The sequence below is a fragment of the Panthera uncia genome, chromosome F1 (assembly GCF_023721935.1).
Source record: "Panthera uncia isolate 11264 chromosome F1, Puncia_PCG_1.0, whole genome shotgun sequence".
Taxonomy (NCBI): domain Eukaryota; kingdom Metazoa; phylum Chordata; class Mammalia; order Carnivora; family Felidae; genus Panthera; species Panthera uncia.
In genome coordinates this window covers 67,141,742-67,160,184 of record NC_064813.1, presented here as the reverse complement: position 1 = coordinate 67,160,184, position 18,443 = coordinate 67,141,742, and the positions used below count along the sequence as shown (strand labels likewise).

General features: G+C 39.9%; 1 protein-coding gene across 5 annotated transcripts in view; it reads right to left on the bottom strand.

Moving 5' to 3' along the window:
* The window catches only part of NUP210L (nucleoporin 210 like), an 87,616-nt gene that overhangs the window by 48,955 nt on the left and 20,218 nt on the right, over positions 1-18,443 (bottom strand). For all 5 annotated transcript variants that reach the window (XM_049634925.1, XM_049634928.1, XM_049634927.1 and 2 more), the window contains 4 exons: positions 6,714-6,851; positions 5,855-6,010; positions 2,872-3,070; positions 519-664 (listed from right to left, as the gene is read on the bottom strand). In XM_049634925.1, coding sequence (XP_049490882.1) covers positions 519-664; positions 2,872-3,070; positions 5,855-6,010; positions 6,714-6,851 — 639 coding nt within the window. The remainder of the gene's footprint in view (positions 1-518; positions 665-2,871; positions 3,071-5,854; positions 6,011-6,713; positions 6,852-18,443) is intronic.

Below are 18,443 nucleotides of genomic sequence, written 5' to 3'. Positions count from 1 at the left end.
TTATAACGGGCCAGTCCTTAGGGCCCTCCATAATGACTGTTCTGTTGAAAATCTTGAAGTATAAAGGGTAAAAGATGACGACCTCCCTCTCTAGAATCAAGTTTTCTTTCAGAGTTCTTTAAAAGAGACCATACTAATATTCAATATCTTGTTCAGAGTCATGTTTACAGGTATATATGCACATGTAAACATTCAAATAGTACCTTAAGATCAGCGTACTTAATGTAATTTACTATACATATTTTATACCTCAATAAAAAAGAAGAAAGAAATGAAAAGACCTACAACTTGCTGATAGAGCTTGAAGATATTCCTGTGGCAGACACATGAGGGAGTACACTCCCTGATACTCAGGCTTGATGACAGAACTGTAGAGCTAGGAGTGAAGGAGTGGTAAATAAAGAGAACACAAATATAACCGATCTTTCACAGAAATCACAGACAGCTGGCAAGACTCTAAGTGGACACAGTGGGTTCCATGAAAAGATATGCCAGTTCCTTACCATGAAATGCCTCACCTTTAGGGGTTCATAAGCAGCAAACGTGGCACTGCTCTCCAAATACTCTTCATACTCAGTCACACTCACTGTTACCAGAGTATGGCCTAGAGATTTGGCTGCTATATGTGTACTAGAACAGTGCGTTGGTCCAGGTCTTTGAATACCTGCAAATCAAAAAAACATGACTTCATTAGGGTAATAAGCAGTCAGTTCTCAATGGGGATCAGTCTATAGAAATATAAGAATTTTAATACATTAAAAAACATCTTGATCTCATACACTACTAGGCCCCAAATGTTTATATCAAATCTATATAAAAATCTGCTCCTTCTATTAACATGTATCAGGTAAGACACAATTTTATGTTCAGTGAGGAACATAACATATATATCAGCAAAGGCATTTATAGTTTAGAACGGGAAAGTGAACATTTACATAAATTAAAGTATTAATAGAAAATTATAAGCAGGGGCGCCTAAGTGGCTCAGTCAGTTAAGCGTCCAACTCCTGATTTTGGCTCGGGTCATGATTTCATGGTTCATAAGATCTTGTCCCGGGTTGGGTTCTGCACTGCACTGGGCCTGGAGCCTGAGATTCACTCTCTCTCTCCTTCTGCCCCTCTCCCCTGCTCATGCTCTCTCTCTAAAATAAAAGTTAAAAAAAGAAAATGATAAACATGGAAGTCTAGAAAACAGAAAGATTACTTCTAGTTGGAGAGGTAAAGGAAGATTTAGACATGTATAAGATGTATCTCAAGTGATGAATGAGCAAAGACAGAAATACAAATGAGATACTCAGGAGTACGTGAAGGGTGGCTATACGGGAAATTTTCACTTAAGCAGTTTGTGTGGCTAGAGACATATATGAAGCCAAAATATGAAGTTATAAAAGGCACACTGGGTTTTCTTGTAGAGGCCTTGAACATAAACTTTAAGGATTTCAGCTCTATTCCACCAGCAGTGAGAAGCCTCTCAATTTTTGAGCAGGAAAAGTAATGAAAGTAAGTTTCATGAAACTCCATGTGGTGGCCATGGATTATCAAAGGCAAGCAGCATTAGGAGGATGTTGTTATATTCTAGGTGAGAGATAGTGAGGGCCTAAAAATTAGGAGACACACCTTGAGAACAGAGAAGAGGAAAGAGACGTTATTTTTTTTAATGTTTGTTTATTTGAGAGACACAGGAGAGAGAGAGAGTACTCACAAGTGAGGGAGGGGCAGAGAGAGAGGGAGATGAGAATCCCAAGCAGGCTCTACGCTGTCAGCCCAGAGCCCGAGGCGGGGCTCGAACCCACGAACCGTGAGCTCATGACCTGAGCTGAAATGAAGAGTCAGATGCTTAACCTACTGAGCTACCCAGGTATTCCAAAAGAGATATTATATAGTACACTTGGCAAGGGAGAAGTCCAAATTACAGATGTACTGTGAGAATTAAATGAGCTAATATATGAAAAGTATTCAGAACAGAGCCTAGCAAATAGCAAATAGCTAAGTAAATGTTGGATGCTACCCACTGTTATTACTGATTAAAAGACAATAGTAATCAGGATCACACATAATGTTTGGTAAGAGAAAATGATGTTGGTCTTTATGGATAGCTTCTTCATATTCTCTTTTCATATTCTCTTTTCATTAGAAAAAGATATTTTCAGGGCACCTGGGTGGCTCAGTCAGTTAAGTGTTCAACTTCTGCTCGGGTCATGATCTCATGGTTCGTGAGTTCAAGCCCCAGATCGGGCTCTGTGCTGACAGCTTGGGGCCTGGAGCCTGCCTCGGATTCTGTATCTCCCTCTCTCTCTGCCTCTCCCTCCGTCATGCTCTCTGTCTCTCAAAAATGAAAAAAAGAAAAAAAAAGATATTTTCTTGGGGTGCCTTGAGGGCCTCCATCAGTTAAGCGTCCAACTTCAGCTCAGGCCATGATGTCACCATTCATGATTCAAAACCCGCTGACAACACGGAGCCCACTTTGGATCTTCTGTCCCCCCATCTCTGGCCTTTCCTCCACTCTCAAAAATAAACAAACATTTAAAAAAAAAAAGAAAGAAAAAGATACTTTCTTTTTTTGAATAAATTTAATAATGTCACTACATCTATCTTAGAAAGATGTATGATATATATATTAAAGAGGAAGCTTGAGATTAGAAAGATCTTCATAGGAATTGAAGGAATAGCTACAAGGACTCTGAAAATGCTATTCAATTTCTGTGCCTTTGTTTTTAAATTACATCATAACAAGGCAGTTGATGGAATAAATAAAAGTACTACAAAGAAAGGTAATATGTGAATTTATACTATAGTTTGTAGTTTCTGAATTGATGGTTGGTCCTTTCATTCGAAGACAAAGAAAGGAGAAAATAAAAGGCTTACTCTTACCTTCCTTGAGAAGAGTAAAGACCCCTTGCTTATCCATGTTCAGATGCAACAATAAATGAGAGCAGTCTGTGAACACGATGACTTCTTTGGTCTCCTTATTTACATGATACATTGCAATGGGGATTTCTATAATCTGGCCAATCTCCACATCAGCATGAAATGGTAACAGTTCCATTTTGTTCAGTTTCAGGACATATATCTAGAGGGAAAAAATTAATCTTTCAAGAAAGTTATGTCAGGAAAGTCTAAGAAGAAAAGAAAGCGTTCCTTAAGTATTTAAATACACACATACGTAAACACATATGTATGTTTTGTGTACAAAAATATGTATCATATACTGTGTGTTGGGGAGGGAGTGTTAATCATGTCACTCATTTCATTCCTTCGTCAACTGATTTGTCTAAAGCATCTAACACCATACAGCAAGAATCTGGCAAATGATGGCCAGTGCCCAATTTTCTTAGTTTTTGTAAGCTAAGAATGGTTTTCACATCCTTAAAAGGTTTTAAAACAAACAACAACAAAGAAGAATATGAGAGTATATATACATGGTTTACAAATGCTAACATATTTACTGTCTGGCCCTTTACAGAAAAACTTTGCTAACCTCAGATATAAAGCACTTCCTCTTCTCAGTATCTTTTAAAAAATATCTTTTGTCTTTGCTATAGATTAAATGTTTGTGTCCCCCCCCCCCTCAAATTCCTATGTTGAAATCCTAATTCCCCAAAGTGATGGTATTAGGAGGTGAGGACTTTGGGAGCTGATCAGGTCATGAATGAAATTAAATTAGTGCCTTTATAAAAGAGACCCCACAGAACTCCCTAGCCCTTCTACCATGTGAGGTTACAGCAAAAAAGACAGCCTCCTATGAATCTGGAATTTTCCCTCACCAGACACCAAATCTGCTGGTGCCGTGATTTTGGACTTCTCAGGCTCCAAACTGTGAAAAATAAATTTCTGTTGTTTACACACCACCCAGTCTGTGGTATTTTGTTATGGTAGCCCAAAGGGACTATTTTTTCTGTCACTTTCCTTGGTCCTTCTGCTAGTTCATCTTGTTCTGCCTACATCCCTTAAAATGACACATATTACTCAGAGTTCACCTTCTCTTCTGCCTATACGCTCTTCCTCGGAAACCTTACCCAGTTCCAAAACTTCAATGACCAACCATATCCTGATAATTCCAAATGTTTATTTCTAGTCCTAATCTTTCAGTTGTACTTCAGAACCCTATTATCAATAACAAATATTCACCCAGATGCTCCGCAGGTGAGTCACACTAAATGTATTCAAAACTGAATTCATCATCTTCCTCTTTTCCTTTTTCCTTTTCTTGCATTTTATATTCATCCAGCTGCCAAAGCTGCAGAAACCCCTGTCTTTAAATGTTTCAGTCTTCCCCACTCCACTGGGCATCAAATCTGACTAAGTCTACCTGCAAAATAACACTTCATTTTCCCCCTTTTCTCTATTCTCAATACCATATTACTAAGTCAGGCTTAACTGGACACTTTTCCTTCCTTTCTCCCTTTGATCAATTCTAATCTACTAGTACATAGCACTAGCAAATATCTTCCATTCCTTTTTTTGTTGTTGTTTAATATTATACTTGTGACCGACAAAAAAAATAATCAGGTACTTTCTAAACACAAGCTCTACCATATTACTGACCTTAAAAACCTGGGATGGCTCTCCACTATCTACTGTGGGAATCAGCAAAAGTTTTCTGGAATAAGCTAGACAGCAAACATTTTAGGCTTTTGGGGGGGGGGAAGGGGGGGCACACAGTTTCTGAGACAACACCCAACTCTCTAGTTGTGGCTTAAAAGTAGCAATACATAAATGAATGAGGGTGGCTGTGTTCTGATAAAACTTTATCAAAAAAGCAGCAGGTTGAGTTTGATCCTTAGGCCTTAGTTTGGCTCTATCTTTCAAAGTCTTGTTCAAATTCTCATCTCTTCATGACAGTCTCTAAGTAGTCAAATCTACAAGGATTTTTCTTTTATATATTAATAATACTTTTACTACACAATTCAAGTAGCTCTCAATCATATACTGCTTTAAAATAACTCACATAATTCCCTTAAAATGTTATTTAAATTCATGTGAATAGATCTCCCAAATAGAATTTAGATTCTTTAAAGCAGGGATGATATGTTATGTTGCTTTGAATGTCCTATGATATCTAGTATGGAGTTAAGTGCCTTAAGAGTACTTAGTAAATGTTCACTGAATGATAAGAAAATGCTAAGTCTTTCAGGGGACGACACACATTAACATATATCAAAAGTGGAGGAAAAACAAGAATGCGATTATATAGTAAAAAGAAGTTTTTAATCAAGACAAGCAATATGAGACTAAAAATAAAGTTATTACGAAGGTCATGTGATAATAACAAAGTACAGTAACAAAAATAGATAACTAATTATTGAATATATTCCAAGCATTGAAAAAACCTTACCTCATTTAATTCTGACAATAACCCACTGAAGTAGATACTATCATTATCTCCACTTGAGAGATAAGGAAACAAGAATACCCATTCAGTAACTGGCTGTGAAGTGAAGCAGGATTCAACCAAGGTCCAGAAATATTTAAGGAATATGTACTTTCAGATTGAATTTGAGCCTCATTTTCAAATACCCAATTTGGAGTAGAAAGATTTTTAAACATGTTCTGTACTTGGGGCGCCTGGGTGGCTTAGTCGGTTAAGCATCTGACTTCAGTTCATGTCATGATCCCATGGTTCGTGGGTTCGAGCCTGGAACTTGCTTCGGATTCTGCGTCTCCCTCTCTCTCTCTGCCCCTCCTCTGCTTGTGCTCGCTCTCTCTCTCTCTCTCTCTCTCAAAAATAAATAAACATTAAAAAAAAAACAAAACATGTTCTGTACTTAAATTTATTATTTTTATTTGTTCTGTACTTAAATTTAGCCAGCAGTGTCTCAGGGGTGATAATAAGGATCTTTGGAGAGTTATTTACCTTAATTTCTCCATATCGAAAGGGATTTTGTACATCTCGGGCCAAAACAGTACTGTTCCCCCTGACCTGGCCTGCAGTCACTACTCCTTTGGTGGTCACCACAGCCACTGTTTCATTAGAAGAGGTCCAAGTGAAGTTGCCACTGCCACCCTCTACCTGTGAAAAAATAACAACCCTATTTATATTTAACTGCCAATGGAGGAAAATGAAATTTAAGCAAAGAAGTAAAATCCAGTGAAATAAAGTTTAAGAAATAATAAAACTATATAACAAATTATTTCTGGGGGCGCCTATGTGGCTCAGTCGGTTAAGCATCTGACTTCAGCTCAGGTCATGATCTTGTAGTTCGTGAATTTGAGCCCCACATCAGGGTCTGTGCTCACAGCTCAGAGACTGCAGCCTGCTGCAGATTCTGTGTCTCCCTCTCTCTCTGCCCCTCCCCTGCTCATTTTCTCTCTCTCTCAAAAATAAACAAACATCAAAAGAAAAAAAAAGAAGAAATTATTTCTGGACATGCTAAGAAGATATGATGCTATAGGAAAGTAGGCACTTGGGTAGGGAAATACCAAAGGGAGTTTATGTAATGGCACTATCACAAAATGTCAAAAAGGGCACAAGGGAGCTTGACAAAACTTTACAAAAGTCACAAGTAATGAATATGTGGAAGAGAGACAGAAAGTACAGCATGTCTTATCAAGATGATAGTATTCAACAACAACTTGGTTGTCACCAGAAACTGGGTTATGTTACTAGGATTAGGGGGAAAATTTTTAAACATTAACCAAATTTCAATAAATTAAGCTATCAGAGAAACTGAATTATCTCTTTGTAAATTTTTTCGTATTATAGAACACCATACCTGTACTTTATAACGATATAATATTCCCATAGGATGATGAGGAAATGCCAGAAAGTTGGGTGTAAGCTTGATAGGGAAATAAATCTTCACTTCTTGCTGATGTACAACTGGAAATTTTATAAGCTGAATATTTTTATTCTATAGGGAAAAGGGTGCAAAACAGATTTTATAAGGACTTTTTTACAATCCACATTCATTTATTTGCAAAACATCAGCAAAATGGTGTGCTAATGAATTATGCAACCAGTTTCTTTCTATAAAAGAAGTAAATAAATATTCCTATTCACTGAAGAACCACAGCTTCTATACTCCAATAATAACGAAAGGGCTTTTATCAGAGTTAAAATAAGTATCACCATCTGGGAAAATTGTTAAAATTTCCTGACATAACAAAGTTTTATCAACATAAGAAGAGATACCATAGTTTCAGAAAGAAAGACCCTTGAACAACCATCAGTTAAATATGTAAACTATGAAGACAAAGGGATATGCCAAGCTACTCAGAATAAAAGGAACATTAAAGGTGCTAGGGTTAAGACAGTCCTTTCATTGGGGCGCCTGGGTGGCTTGGTCGGTTAAGCGTCCGACTTTGGCTCAGGTCATGATCTCACGGTCCGTGAGTTCGAGTCCCACGTCGGGCTCTGTGCTGACAGCTCAGAGCCTGGAGCCTGTTTCAGATTCTGTGTCTCCCTCTCTCTCTGCTCCTCCCCTGTTCATGCTCTGTCTCTTTTTGTCTCAAAAATAAATAAACGTTAAAAAAAAATTAAAAAAAAAAAAAGACAGTCCTTTCATCATTAAAGAAACAGCAAGATTGGGGGGAATGTATAGAGATAAAACAACTGCCCCCACTCAACTATCTTGGCATTTTCCCTACAAAGGTAAAAATCAATCAATTTTTTTTATCTATCTGGTTTTTAAAGAAGCCCTGAAATATGAAATATTTATTATTTTATTTTTTGCAATGTTTACTTATTTTTAGGACAGAGGGAGACAGTGTGTGATGCAGGGGAGGGGCACAGACAGAGAGAGACACAAAATCTGAAGCAGGTTCCAGGTTCTGAGCTGTCAGCACAGAGACCGACATGGGGCTCAAACCCATGAGCTGTGAAATCATGACCTGAGCCAAAGTCGGATGCTTAACCGAGCCACCCAGGCACCCCTGAAATATTTATTAACATTCTCACATCTGTGATAATGGCCCTGAATTTTCTCCTCAGTCTTTAAAGTAGCTGGATCATAAACTGAAAATAAGTCTTTCAGTTTAAGAGAACATCATTCTGCTATAAGATATGGGTGTTCTGGGGGCTAGGGAAGATAGTGGCAGACCCCAACCTAGGAGGACCCTAGGCTCAGCTCGTCCCATGAATATACCCAGAATATATTCCCATGAATATAACTACCAGATCCTCCTAAATACCCCCCAAAACCGACCTGAAGACTACCAGATCAAACTCCATAACTAGGGGTGGAAAAGAAGCCATGCTGAAGAAAATAGGAAGACATGGTTTGGGAGGGAAACAGATTGTGGCCACTGTGGTGGGGAGGGAGCCGCAGTAAGTCACGGAGAAGGGTGAGAGACAGACTAGCGTACAGGGGAGTACAGGGAGACAATGATTCCCCATAGCAATTGGCTGGGAAAGCAGAAGGTGAGAGGGGCTGAATTTCGAGTACTTGCAACCTGGGGCTTAAGGCCTGGAGTTTTAAAGGTCGATGGGCATGGGAGGGGAGAGTGTTGGGAGCTGGGGGGAGGGGGCATCGAGCAGCTCCTGGACAGAAAGCAGAGCAAACAGCTTGCAGACACACAGCATGGAAAAAGAGATCTGAAGAGCATCTGGGACACACAGTGGGGAGGTTATCTGCTCTTCTCCAACTGCATCCCAGAGAGGCGGCATTCACAGAGAGACCCTTCCAGAAACAAAGGCACTAGCAGGCACCGTTTCCCTCCCCTGCCTCTCAGGGTAAGTACAGGGCACCTGTGGGAACCAGTGCAGTGCCCACACTCGCTACCTAACTTGCTTACACCAAGCCCCGCCCCCTCACACTCCAGAGGAACCACCGCTGCCACTTACGCTCGCCCCACTCCCAGCACAGCAAGCTCCCAACCCCAGAAGAGCGGTCCGAACTCCTGCCCACACCACATCTTTCAACCCAGGAGTTTTGCAAGGCCTGGGTTCTGGCGGTGGCGGCAACAGGTTTCATCTCATAAGCAGACCAGAGCACATCTACTTAAAAGCTGCCACGTTCAGGCCAGGGACCAAACACTGCCCACAACAGGCACAGAGAGCCTCTGCAGACGACTGGCTTGGAAGGTAAAGCAGCCAGGACACGACAGCAGAGTACATGCAGGCAGCACACACTGGAGATACTCCCGGAAGCGCCAGGCCCTGGGCAACAGGGGACACTATGAAGCAGGGCACTACAGGACCTCTTTTTCATAAGGCCATTACCTTCAACAGCAGGAGATGTAGCTGACTTTCTTAGTACACAGAAACAGGCACAGAGACTTCGACCAAATGAGAAGACAGAGGAATCTGTCCAGTGAAAGAACAGGACAAGACCACAGTCAGAGATCTAAGTGAAACAGATAGAAGGAACAAGCCTGATGGAGAATTTAAAGTCATGATCATAGGGGCGCCTGGGCAGCTCAATTGGTTAAGCGTCCGACTTCGGCTCGGGTCAGGATCTCATGGTTGGTGAGTTCAAGTACTGTATCAGACTCTGTGCTGATAGCTCAGAGCCTGAAGCCTGCTTTGGATTCAGTCTCCCTCTTTCTCTCTGCCCCTTCCCTGCTTGCACTCCATCTCTCTCTCTCTCAAAAATAAACATACATACATACATACATACATAAAAATAAAGTAATGACCATAAAGATACTCGCTGGACTTGAGAAAAGAGTGGAGGACACCAGTGAGACCATTAACACAGAGATAAGGAATAACATAGCAGAGATAAAGGACTCAATAAGTAAAATGAGAAGCATGCTTGATGGAATGAACAGTAGGCTGGAGGAAGCAGAGGAACGAATCGGTGACCTAGAAGACAGAGTCATGGAAACCAATGAAGCTGAACAAACGGGAGAAAAAAAAGAATTACGTAAAACAAGAAGAGACTTAGGGAACTCCGTAACTCCATCAAACGTAAAAACATTTGTATTATAGGAATCTCAGAAGAAGAAGAAAGAGAAAAGGGGCCAGAGAATTCCTCTGAAGAAATAATAGCTAAAAATTTCCCTCATCTGGGGAAGGAAACAGATATCCAGATCGAGGAGGCACAGAGAACCTCCAACAAAAGCAGATCCACACCAAGACATATTGTAATTAGAATGGCAGAATAGAGTGGTAAGGAAAAAATCTTAGGGGCGCCTGGGTAGCTCAGGCGGTTAAGGGTCTGACTCTTGATTTCAGCTCAGGTCATGATCCCATGGTTGATAAGATCAGGCCCCATGTCTGACTCTGTGCTGACAGCACAGAGCAGGCTTGAGATTTTTTTTTTTTCTCTCTCTCTCTACCCCTTCCCTACTTTCACACACTCTATCTGTCTCAAAATAAATAAACATTAAAAAAATTATTAAAGGGGCACCTGGGTGGCTCAGCCAGTTGAGTGTCTGACTTTGGTTCAGGTCATGATCTCATGGTTTGTGGGTTTAAGCCCCATGTTGGGCTCTCTGCTGTCAGCCCAGAGCCTGCTTTGGATCCTCTGTTCTCCTCTCTCTCTCTGTTCCTCCCCACTCGTGCTCTTTTCCCTCTCTCTCTCTCTCTCTCAAAAACAAAAACATTAAAAAAAAGTATTAAAAAAAAGAAAAAATCTTAAAAGCAGCAAGACAAAAGAAGACAATTACATACAAGAGAAACCCATAAAGCTATCAATAGATTTTTCCCAAGCCAGAAGGGAGTAGCATGACCAATGTGCTACATGAGAAAAACCTGCAGCCAAGAATACTCTATCCAGCAAGACTCTCAGTCAGAATGGAAGCAGAGAGAGAGAGTTTCCCAGACAAGTAAAACCTAAAGAAGTTCATGACTACTAAACCAGCCCTACAAGAAACCTAAAGAGGACTCTATGAATAGAAAGGGAAGACCATTAGTGAGAGTATGTAAAGTAGAACATACAAAAGAAGTAAAAATGAATATTTCTGTAAAAACTCACTCAAGAAACTCACAAAATAAAAGGATCTAAAATATGACAACATATACATAAACATGGGGAGGAGAAGAGAAAGAATGGGTTCAAAGTTAAACAGCCATCAGCTTAATATTGACTGCTTTATGCAGAAGAGGTTATATACAAACCTAATGGCAACCACAAATCGAAACCACTAATAAATAAGCAAAGAATACAAGGAAAGAAATCCAAATACATCACTAAAGAAAACCAGCATATGATGAAAGAGGGAAAGACAAGGATCAGAGAAAATCTTCAGAAACAACCAGAAAACAAGTAACCAAATGGCAATAAATACATAACTACCAATAATGACTTGGAAAGTAAATGCACTAAATGCTCCAATCAAAAGACACAGAATGGATAAAACAACAACAACAAAGACCCAGTTATATGCTTCCTACAAGAGACCCATTTTGTTTATTTAAGATTTTATTTTAAGTAATCTCTACATCCAATGTGGGGCTTGAACCTACAACCCCAAGATCAAGAGTCGCATGTTCTATTGACTGAGCCAGCCAGGATCCCAACAAGGGACTCGTTCTAGACCTAAAGACACCTGCAGACTGAAAGTGAAGGGACAGATAAATATTTATCATGCAAATGGGTGTCAAAAGAAAGCTGAAGTAACAATACAGACTTTAAAACAAAGACCATAACAAGAGGCAAAGATGAGCACTTTGCAATAATAAAAGGGACAATCCAACAAGAAAATACAGCAATTGTAAATATTTATGCATCCAACATGAGAGAACCCAAACACATAAAACAATTAATAAAAAACATAAAGGAACTAATTGACTATTATCAAATGCAATACAATATACAATGATATTACAATTACTATACAATAACATTACGGGCCTTTAACACACCACTCACATCAATGGACAGGTCATCAAAACAGAAAATCAACAAGGAAACAATGGCTTTGAATGACACACTGGGCCAAATGTATTTAACAGATATATTCAGAGCGTTCTATCCCAAAACAGCAGAATATACATCCTTTTACAGTGTATGTGGAACATTCTCCAGAACAGATCACACATATTAGGCCACAAAACAAGCATCAACAAGTTCAAAAAGACTGAAGTCATATGCATCTTTTCTGACTACAATGCTATGAAACCAGAAGTCAACCACAAGAAAAAATCTGGAAAGACCACAAATATGTGAAGGTTAAATAGACAATGAATGGGTCAACCATTAAATAAAAGAAATAAAAAAGTACACAAAAACAAATGAAAATAAACCACAATGGTTTGAAACCTTTAGGATGTAAGAGTGGTTCTAAGTTTATAGCAATACAGGTGTACCTCAAGAAGCAAGAAAAATCTCAAATAAACAATCTAATCTTACACTTAAAGGAACTAGAAAAAGAACAAACAAAACCTAAAACCAGCAAAAGGAAGGAAATAATAAAGATTAGAGCAAAAATAAATGATATAGAAATTGAAAAACAAGAGAACAGACCAATGAAACCAGGAGCTGATTCTTTGGGGGAAAAAATTGATAAACCTCTAGTCAGACTTATCCAAAAGAAAAGTGGAAGGACCCAAATAAATAAAATCACAAATGAAAGAGAAGAAATAACAACCAAAACCACAGAGATACAATTATAAGAGAATATTATGAATAACTAGATGACAACAAATTGGACAACCAAGAAGAAATGGATTAAATCCTAGAAACATATAACCTACCAAAACTAAAACAGGAAGAAATAGGAACATTGCACACACTGATTACCAACAATGAAACTGAATCAGTAATCAAAAAACTGCCAACAAACAAAAGTCCAGGGCCAGATGGATTCAGAGGTGAATTCTACCAAAAATTTAAAGAAGAATTAATACCTATTCTTCTGGGGGTGCCTCAGTGGCTTAGTTAAGTGTCTGACTCTTGGCTTTGGCTCAGGTCATGATTTCACAGTTTGTGAGTTCGAGCCCCACACCAGGCTCTGTGCTGGCAGTGCAAAGCCTGCTTGGGATTCTCTCCCTCTCCTTCTCTATCTGCCCCTCCCCATTCGTTCTCCCTCTCCCTCTCTTAAACATTAAAAAAATTTTTTTAAAAACCTATTCTTCTGAAACTATTCCAAAAAATAGAAAAGAAAGTAACAGGAGCACCTGGATCACTCACTCATTTAAGCGTCAGACTCTTGATTTTGGCTCAGATCATGACGTCACAGTTCAGGACTTCAAGCCCCAAGTTGGTCTCCGCATTGACAACATGGAGTCTGCCTGGGATTCTCAGTCTCCCTTTCTGTCTGCCCCTCCCCTACTTGTGTGCTCTTTCTCTCTCTCTCTAAATATAAATAAACTTAAAAAATTAATTACTGAAATTCACAATAGAAAAAGAAATTACAGAATCATCTTTTTTTTTAACATTTACTTTTGAGAGATAGAGACAGAGTGTGAGCAGGGGAGGGGCAGAGAGAGAGGGAGACACAGAATCCGAAGCAGGATCCAGGCTCTGAGCTGTCAGCACACAGCCCGATGCGGGGCTCGAACTCACAGACCCAGAGATCATGACCTGCAAAGCTGGACGTTTAATTGACTAAGCCACCCAGGTGCCCCAAAATTACGGAATCATCTTAACGTTTGCAGGAAATATACACTGAAATATAACATTCATTCATCTAGGATATGGGAACTTAGGAATAAAAGGAAATTTCAGTAATTTGAAAGGGCATACCTTTAAAAAAATTTTTTTAATGTTTATTTATGTTTGAGAGAGAGAGAGAGAGAGAGAGAGAGAGACAGAGTGTGAGCAGAGGAGGGGCAGAGAGAGAAGGAGACACAGAATCTGAAGCAGGCTCTAGGCTCTGAGCTGTCAGCACAGAGCCCCATGCGGGGCTTGAACCCATGAACCGTGAGATCATGTCCTGAAGTTGGACACTTAACTGACTGAGCCCCCCAGGCACCCCTGAAAGGGCATATTGTTTAAAGAAACTAAACATCACACTTAACAGAGAAAAAGCTTTCCTTTGAGATCAGAAACATTATTACCATGTCTGTTTGGCATTGTACTGGAGATTGTGAATAAGGCAAGAAAAAAAAGTAAAAGGCATTACGATTGGAAAAAGTGGGTATTGGATTAGGACAGGAAAGAAACAAATCTGTCAATTACAGATGATATGATATAAAATATAAGTGATTCTATAGATAAATTATTAGAATTATTGGGGTACCTGGGTGGCTCAGTTGGTTAAGTGTCTAACTCTTGGTTTTGGCTCAAGTCATGATCTCAAAGTTTTGTGGGTTCAAGCCCTGTGTCAGGCTCTGTGCTGAGAGCACAGAGCCTACTTGGGATTCTCTCTCTCCTTGTCTGCTCCTCCCCTGTTCCCTCTCTCTCTCTCAAAATAAATAACTTAAAAATAAAAAGGGTTCAGAGCCACTTTATTTATTATAGCCAAATACTAGGGGAAAAAAAATGTCCTTCAATAGCTGAATGGTTAAAAAAACTCTAGTGTATCAATACAATGGAATATAACTCAGCAGTTTTTAAATTATATATTGATGCATGTTAACAATTTAGATAAATATTAAGGGCATTATGTTTAGTACATTCAGTTTTTCATGCATCCCCACAATCAATTTTAGAACATTTTCATTACACCAAAACCAAACCCTACACCTTAGCTGTCACTCTCCAAGCCCTCCACTCCCTCCCCCAGCCCTAGATGACCGCTTCCTCTCCTAGCCCTAGCTGACCACTCCCTCCCCCAGCCTTAGGTGACCACTCCCCTCTCCCAGCCCTAGGTGACTGCTCCCTCCCCCGGTCCTAGGTGACCACTGCTTCCCCCAGTCCTGGGTGACCACTCCTTCTCCCATCCCTAGCTGACCACTCCCTCCCCCAGTCCTAGGTGACCATATTTACTGCTTTCTGTCTATGGATTTGCCTGTTTTTGACATTTCACATAAATGCAATCATGCAACATGTGGCCTGTGTCTGGCTTTTTCACTCAGCATAATGTTTTCAAGAATTACCCATGCTGTAGCATATATCAGTACTTGTTTTCTATTGCCAAATACTCCATTGTATGGAATATGGATGCACCATAATTTATTATCTACTCCTCAGCTGATGAACATTTGGGTTGTGTCCACTTTCTACTATAAATAATGCTATGAACATTCATGCACAAGCTTTTGAGTCAAAATGTTTTCATGTTTCTTGCATATATACATAAGAGCAGAATGGCTGGGTAACACAGTAGTTCTATATTTTGTCTGTTGATAACTGCCAAGTGTTTTCCAAAGCAGCAACACCGTTTACTCACTTACACACATTCCCCCCAAGAGTGTGTAAGGGTTCAAATTTCTCTACATGCTTATCAATACTTATCATTGTCTGTCCTTTTTATTTTCAGCCAGTGGGTGTCAAGTGGTATCTCATTATGATTTTGATTTGAATTTTCCTAATGACTAATTATGTTGAACATGTTTTTATGTTTATTGGCCATCTGTACATCTTGTCCTATGTACTATTTCTATAACTTCCTGTAAATCTATAATTCCAAAATAAACAGTTTAAGAAAGTTATTAATGATAACTTTTCCTCCAAAATGGTTAAGTGCTCCAATATATTCAATGAAGACTCTCCGATTTCGGACCATATATAATCCACATTTTAATCCCAACACAAAAAAGATGAATTACTATCTCTTGACTAGGTATTAAGGAAACTAGGAAAACCCAAGAACTGTCTCTAGCCTCACCAAATTAAGAGTATAGTAGGTGTCAGGGTGCCTGGGTGGCTCAGTTGGTTAAGCATCTGGCCTCAGCTCAAGTCGTGATCTCACAGTTCGTGAGTTCGAGCCCCACGTCAGGCTCTGTGCTGGCTCAGAGCCTGGAGCCTGCTTCAGATTCTGTGTCTCCCTCTCTCTCTGACCCTCCCCTGCTTGTGCTCTCTCTCTCAAAAATAAACATTAAAAAAAAATTTTTTTAGTGAAGCTTTATTTAAAAAAAAAAAAAAGAGTACAGTAGGTGTCAATTACAATTTCCACACCAAATCTGAACTTGATGAACAGCAATTAATAATTAGGCAAAAATATCAAAATAAAACCAATTTTTAAAAGAGTAAGGGTGTGGGGCGCCTGGGTGAGTCAGTCGGTTAAGCATCTGACTTCGGCTCAAGTCATGATCTCTCGGTTCACAAATTTGAGCCCGCGTCAGGCTCTGTGCTGACAGCTCAGAGCCTGGAGCCTACTTCAGATTCTGTGTCTCCCTCTCTCTACCCCTCCCCTACTTGCACTCTGCCTCTCTTGCTCTCTCTCTCTCTCTCTCAAAAATAAACATTAAAAAAATAAATAAAAATAAAGAGGTGATGGTGAGAGCTCATTTTAAAATGTATTATTTTTTAAAAAGCAGGATCTTTGGGATTGAAGAATGATTCTAGAATAGTGTCAAATTGCCAGAAATGCCATACAGTGTACAAAAAAAAATCACTGTGTATTAAATATTATTGAAAAAACTGAGGGGGTGCCTAGCTGGCTCAGTTGGTACAGTATGTCACACTGTTTTTATTAAAAAATTTTTTTTAATGTTTATTTTTTATTTATTTATTTTTTTTATTTATTTATTTTTGGGACAGAGAGAGACAGAGCATGAACGGGGGAGGGTCAGAGAGAGAGGGAGACACAGAATCGGAAACAGGCTCCAGGCTCCGAGCCATCAGCCCAGAGCCTGACGCGGGGCTCGAACTCACAGACCGCGAGATCGTGACCTGGCTGAAGTCGGACGCTTAACCGACTGCGCCACCCAGGTGCCCCAATGTTTGTTTATTTTTGAGAGAGAGAGAGAGCATGAGCAGGTGAGGGGCAAAGAGAGAGGGAGACACAGAATCTGAAGCAGGCTCCAGGAGCTGTCAGCACCCACGAACTGTGAGATCATGACCTGAACGAAGTCAGGCACTTAACTGACTGAGCCACCCAGGTGCCCCAGGGTATGTCACTCTTGATATCTCAGGGTCATGAATTCAAGCTCTATGTTGGGTGTAGAGATTACTTAAAAAAAATTCTTTTAATATTGAAAACAAAAGAGGGGCACCTGGGTGCCTCAGTCAGTTAAGTGTCCGACGTCAGCTCAAGTCATGATCTTATGGTTCCTGAGTTCGAGCCCTGCATTGGGCTCTGCACAGTGCAGAGACTGCTTGGAATTCTCTCTCTCCCCCTCTCTCTCTCTGCTCCTCCCCTACTTGCACTCTCTCTCAAAATAAATAAGTAAACTTAAAAAAAAAACTGTTGAGTAAATATTGTTGAAAAAAATGGACATATTTTACTAATGAATGTAAACCTAAAATTGTTAGAAGTAACCCAAACACCACTTAACAAATACTTATTTCTGCCAACAACATGTTAGTCACTCTGTTAGATGTTAGGGCAACAGTTGTGAACAAAGTAGGCATAATCATTGCCCTCAAAGTTTATAATGTGATAAAACGAGCAAATAATAACAGTAAAATATGATGAATATTATGACCTGGGAAGTTTGGGAGTTCTGAGAATATATATGAAAGGGGAAAACAGGCCTGAAGAAGTGATGTTTCACACTGAGTACACAAAGTTTTATAGACAAAAGAAACTATATTTGTTTATAACAATGAAAATAAACAAATGGAAAGGAAACTTAGAGGCAAAAAGGAAGAATGCATTTTCTAGAAACTGGAAGTTCAGTGTGGTTGATACATAATGGAGAGAGAGTGACAAGACCTGCAACTGGAAAAGTTGTCTTGGGCCAATCATTCAGGTAGAGTCACAAAATTAAATTCCCACAGCATTTTTTTTTAATGTTTATTTATTTTTGAGAGAGAGACAGAGCGCAAGCAAGGGAGGGGCAGAGAAAGAGGGAGACACAGAATCCGAAGCAGGCTCCAGGCTCCCAGCTGTCAGCACAGAGCCTGACATGGGGCTTGAACTCATGAACCATGAGATCATGGCGTGAGCGGAAGTCTGACACTTAACCAACTGAGCCCACGCAGGCACCCCTACACAGGCCTATTAAGCTGAATATGAAATAATAGTGAATGGAGGGAAACAGAAGAATTAAAAGCATGGTCTAAATGGTGTAGTCTGTCCCAGTTAATCATTGTCAGATTCTTTTTTTCTGTTTGGAGAGAGTGCAAGTTGGAGAGGGGCAGAGGGAAGGGGACAGAGGATGCGAAGCAGGCTAACAGCAGAGAGCCCAACTCGGGGCCTGAACTCACAAACAGTGAAATTATGACCTGAGCCTAAGTCGGATGCTCAACCAACTGAGCCATCCGGATGCCCCTGTCAGATTTTCATATAACCTAGAGAAGCAGAAATCCTAGGTTTTATTTAAATTAAGGGGCACCTGGGTGCCTCAGTCGGTTAAGCATCCATCTCAGGCTCAGATCATGATCTCCTGGTCCATGAGTTCAAGCCCCATGGTCGGGGTCTGTGCTGACAGCTCAGAGCCTGGAGACTGCCTCTGATTCTGTGTCTCCCTCTCTGTCCCTCCCCAGCTCACACTCTGTCTCTCTTTCAAAAATAAACATTTTTTTTCTTCTTTTTTTTTTTTAATTTTTTTTTTAACGTTTATTTAT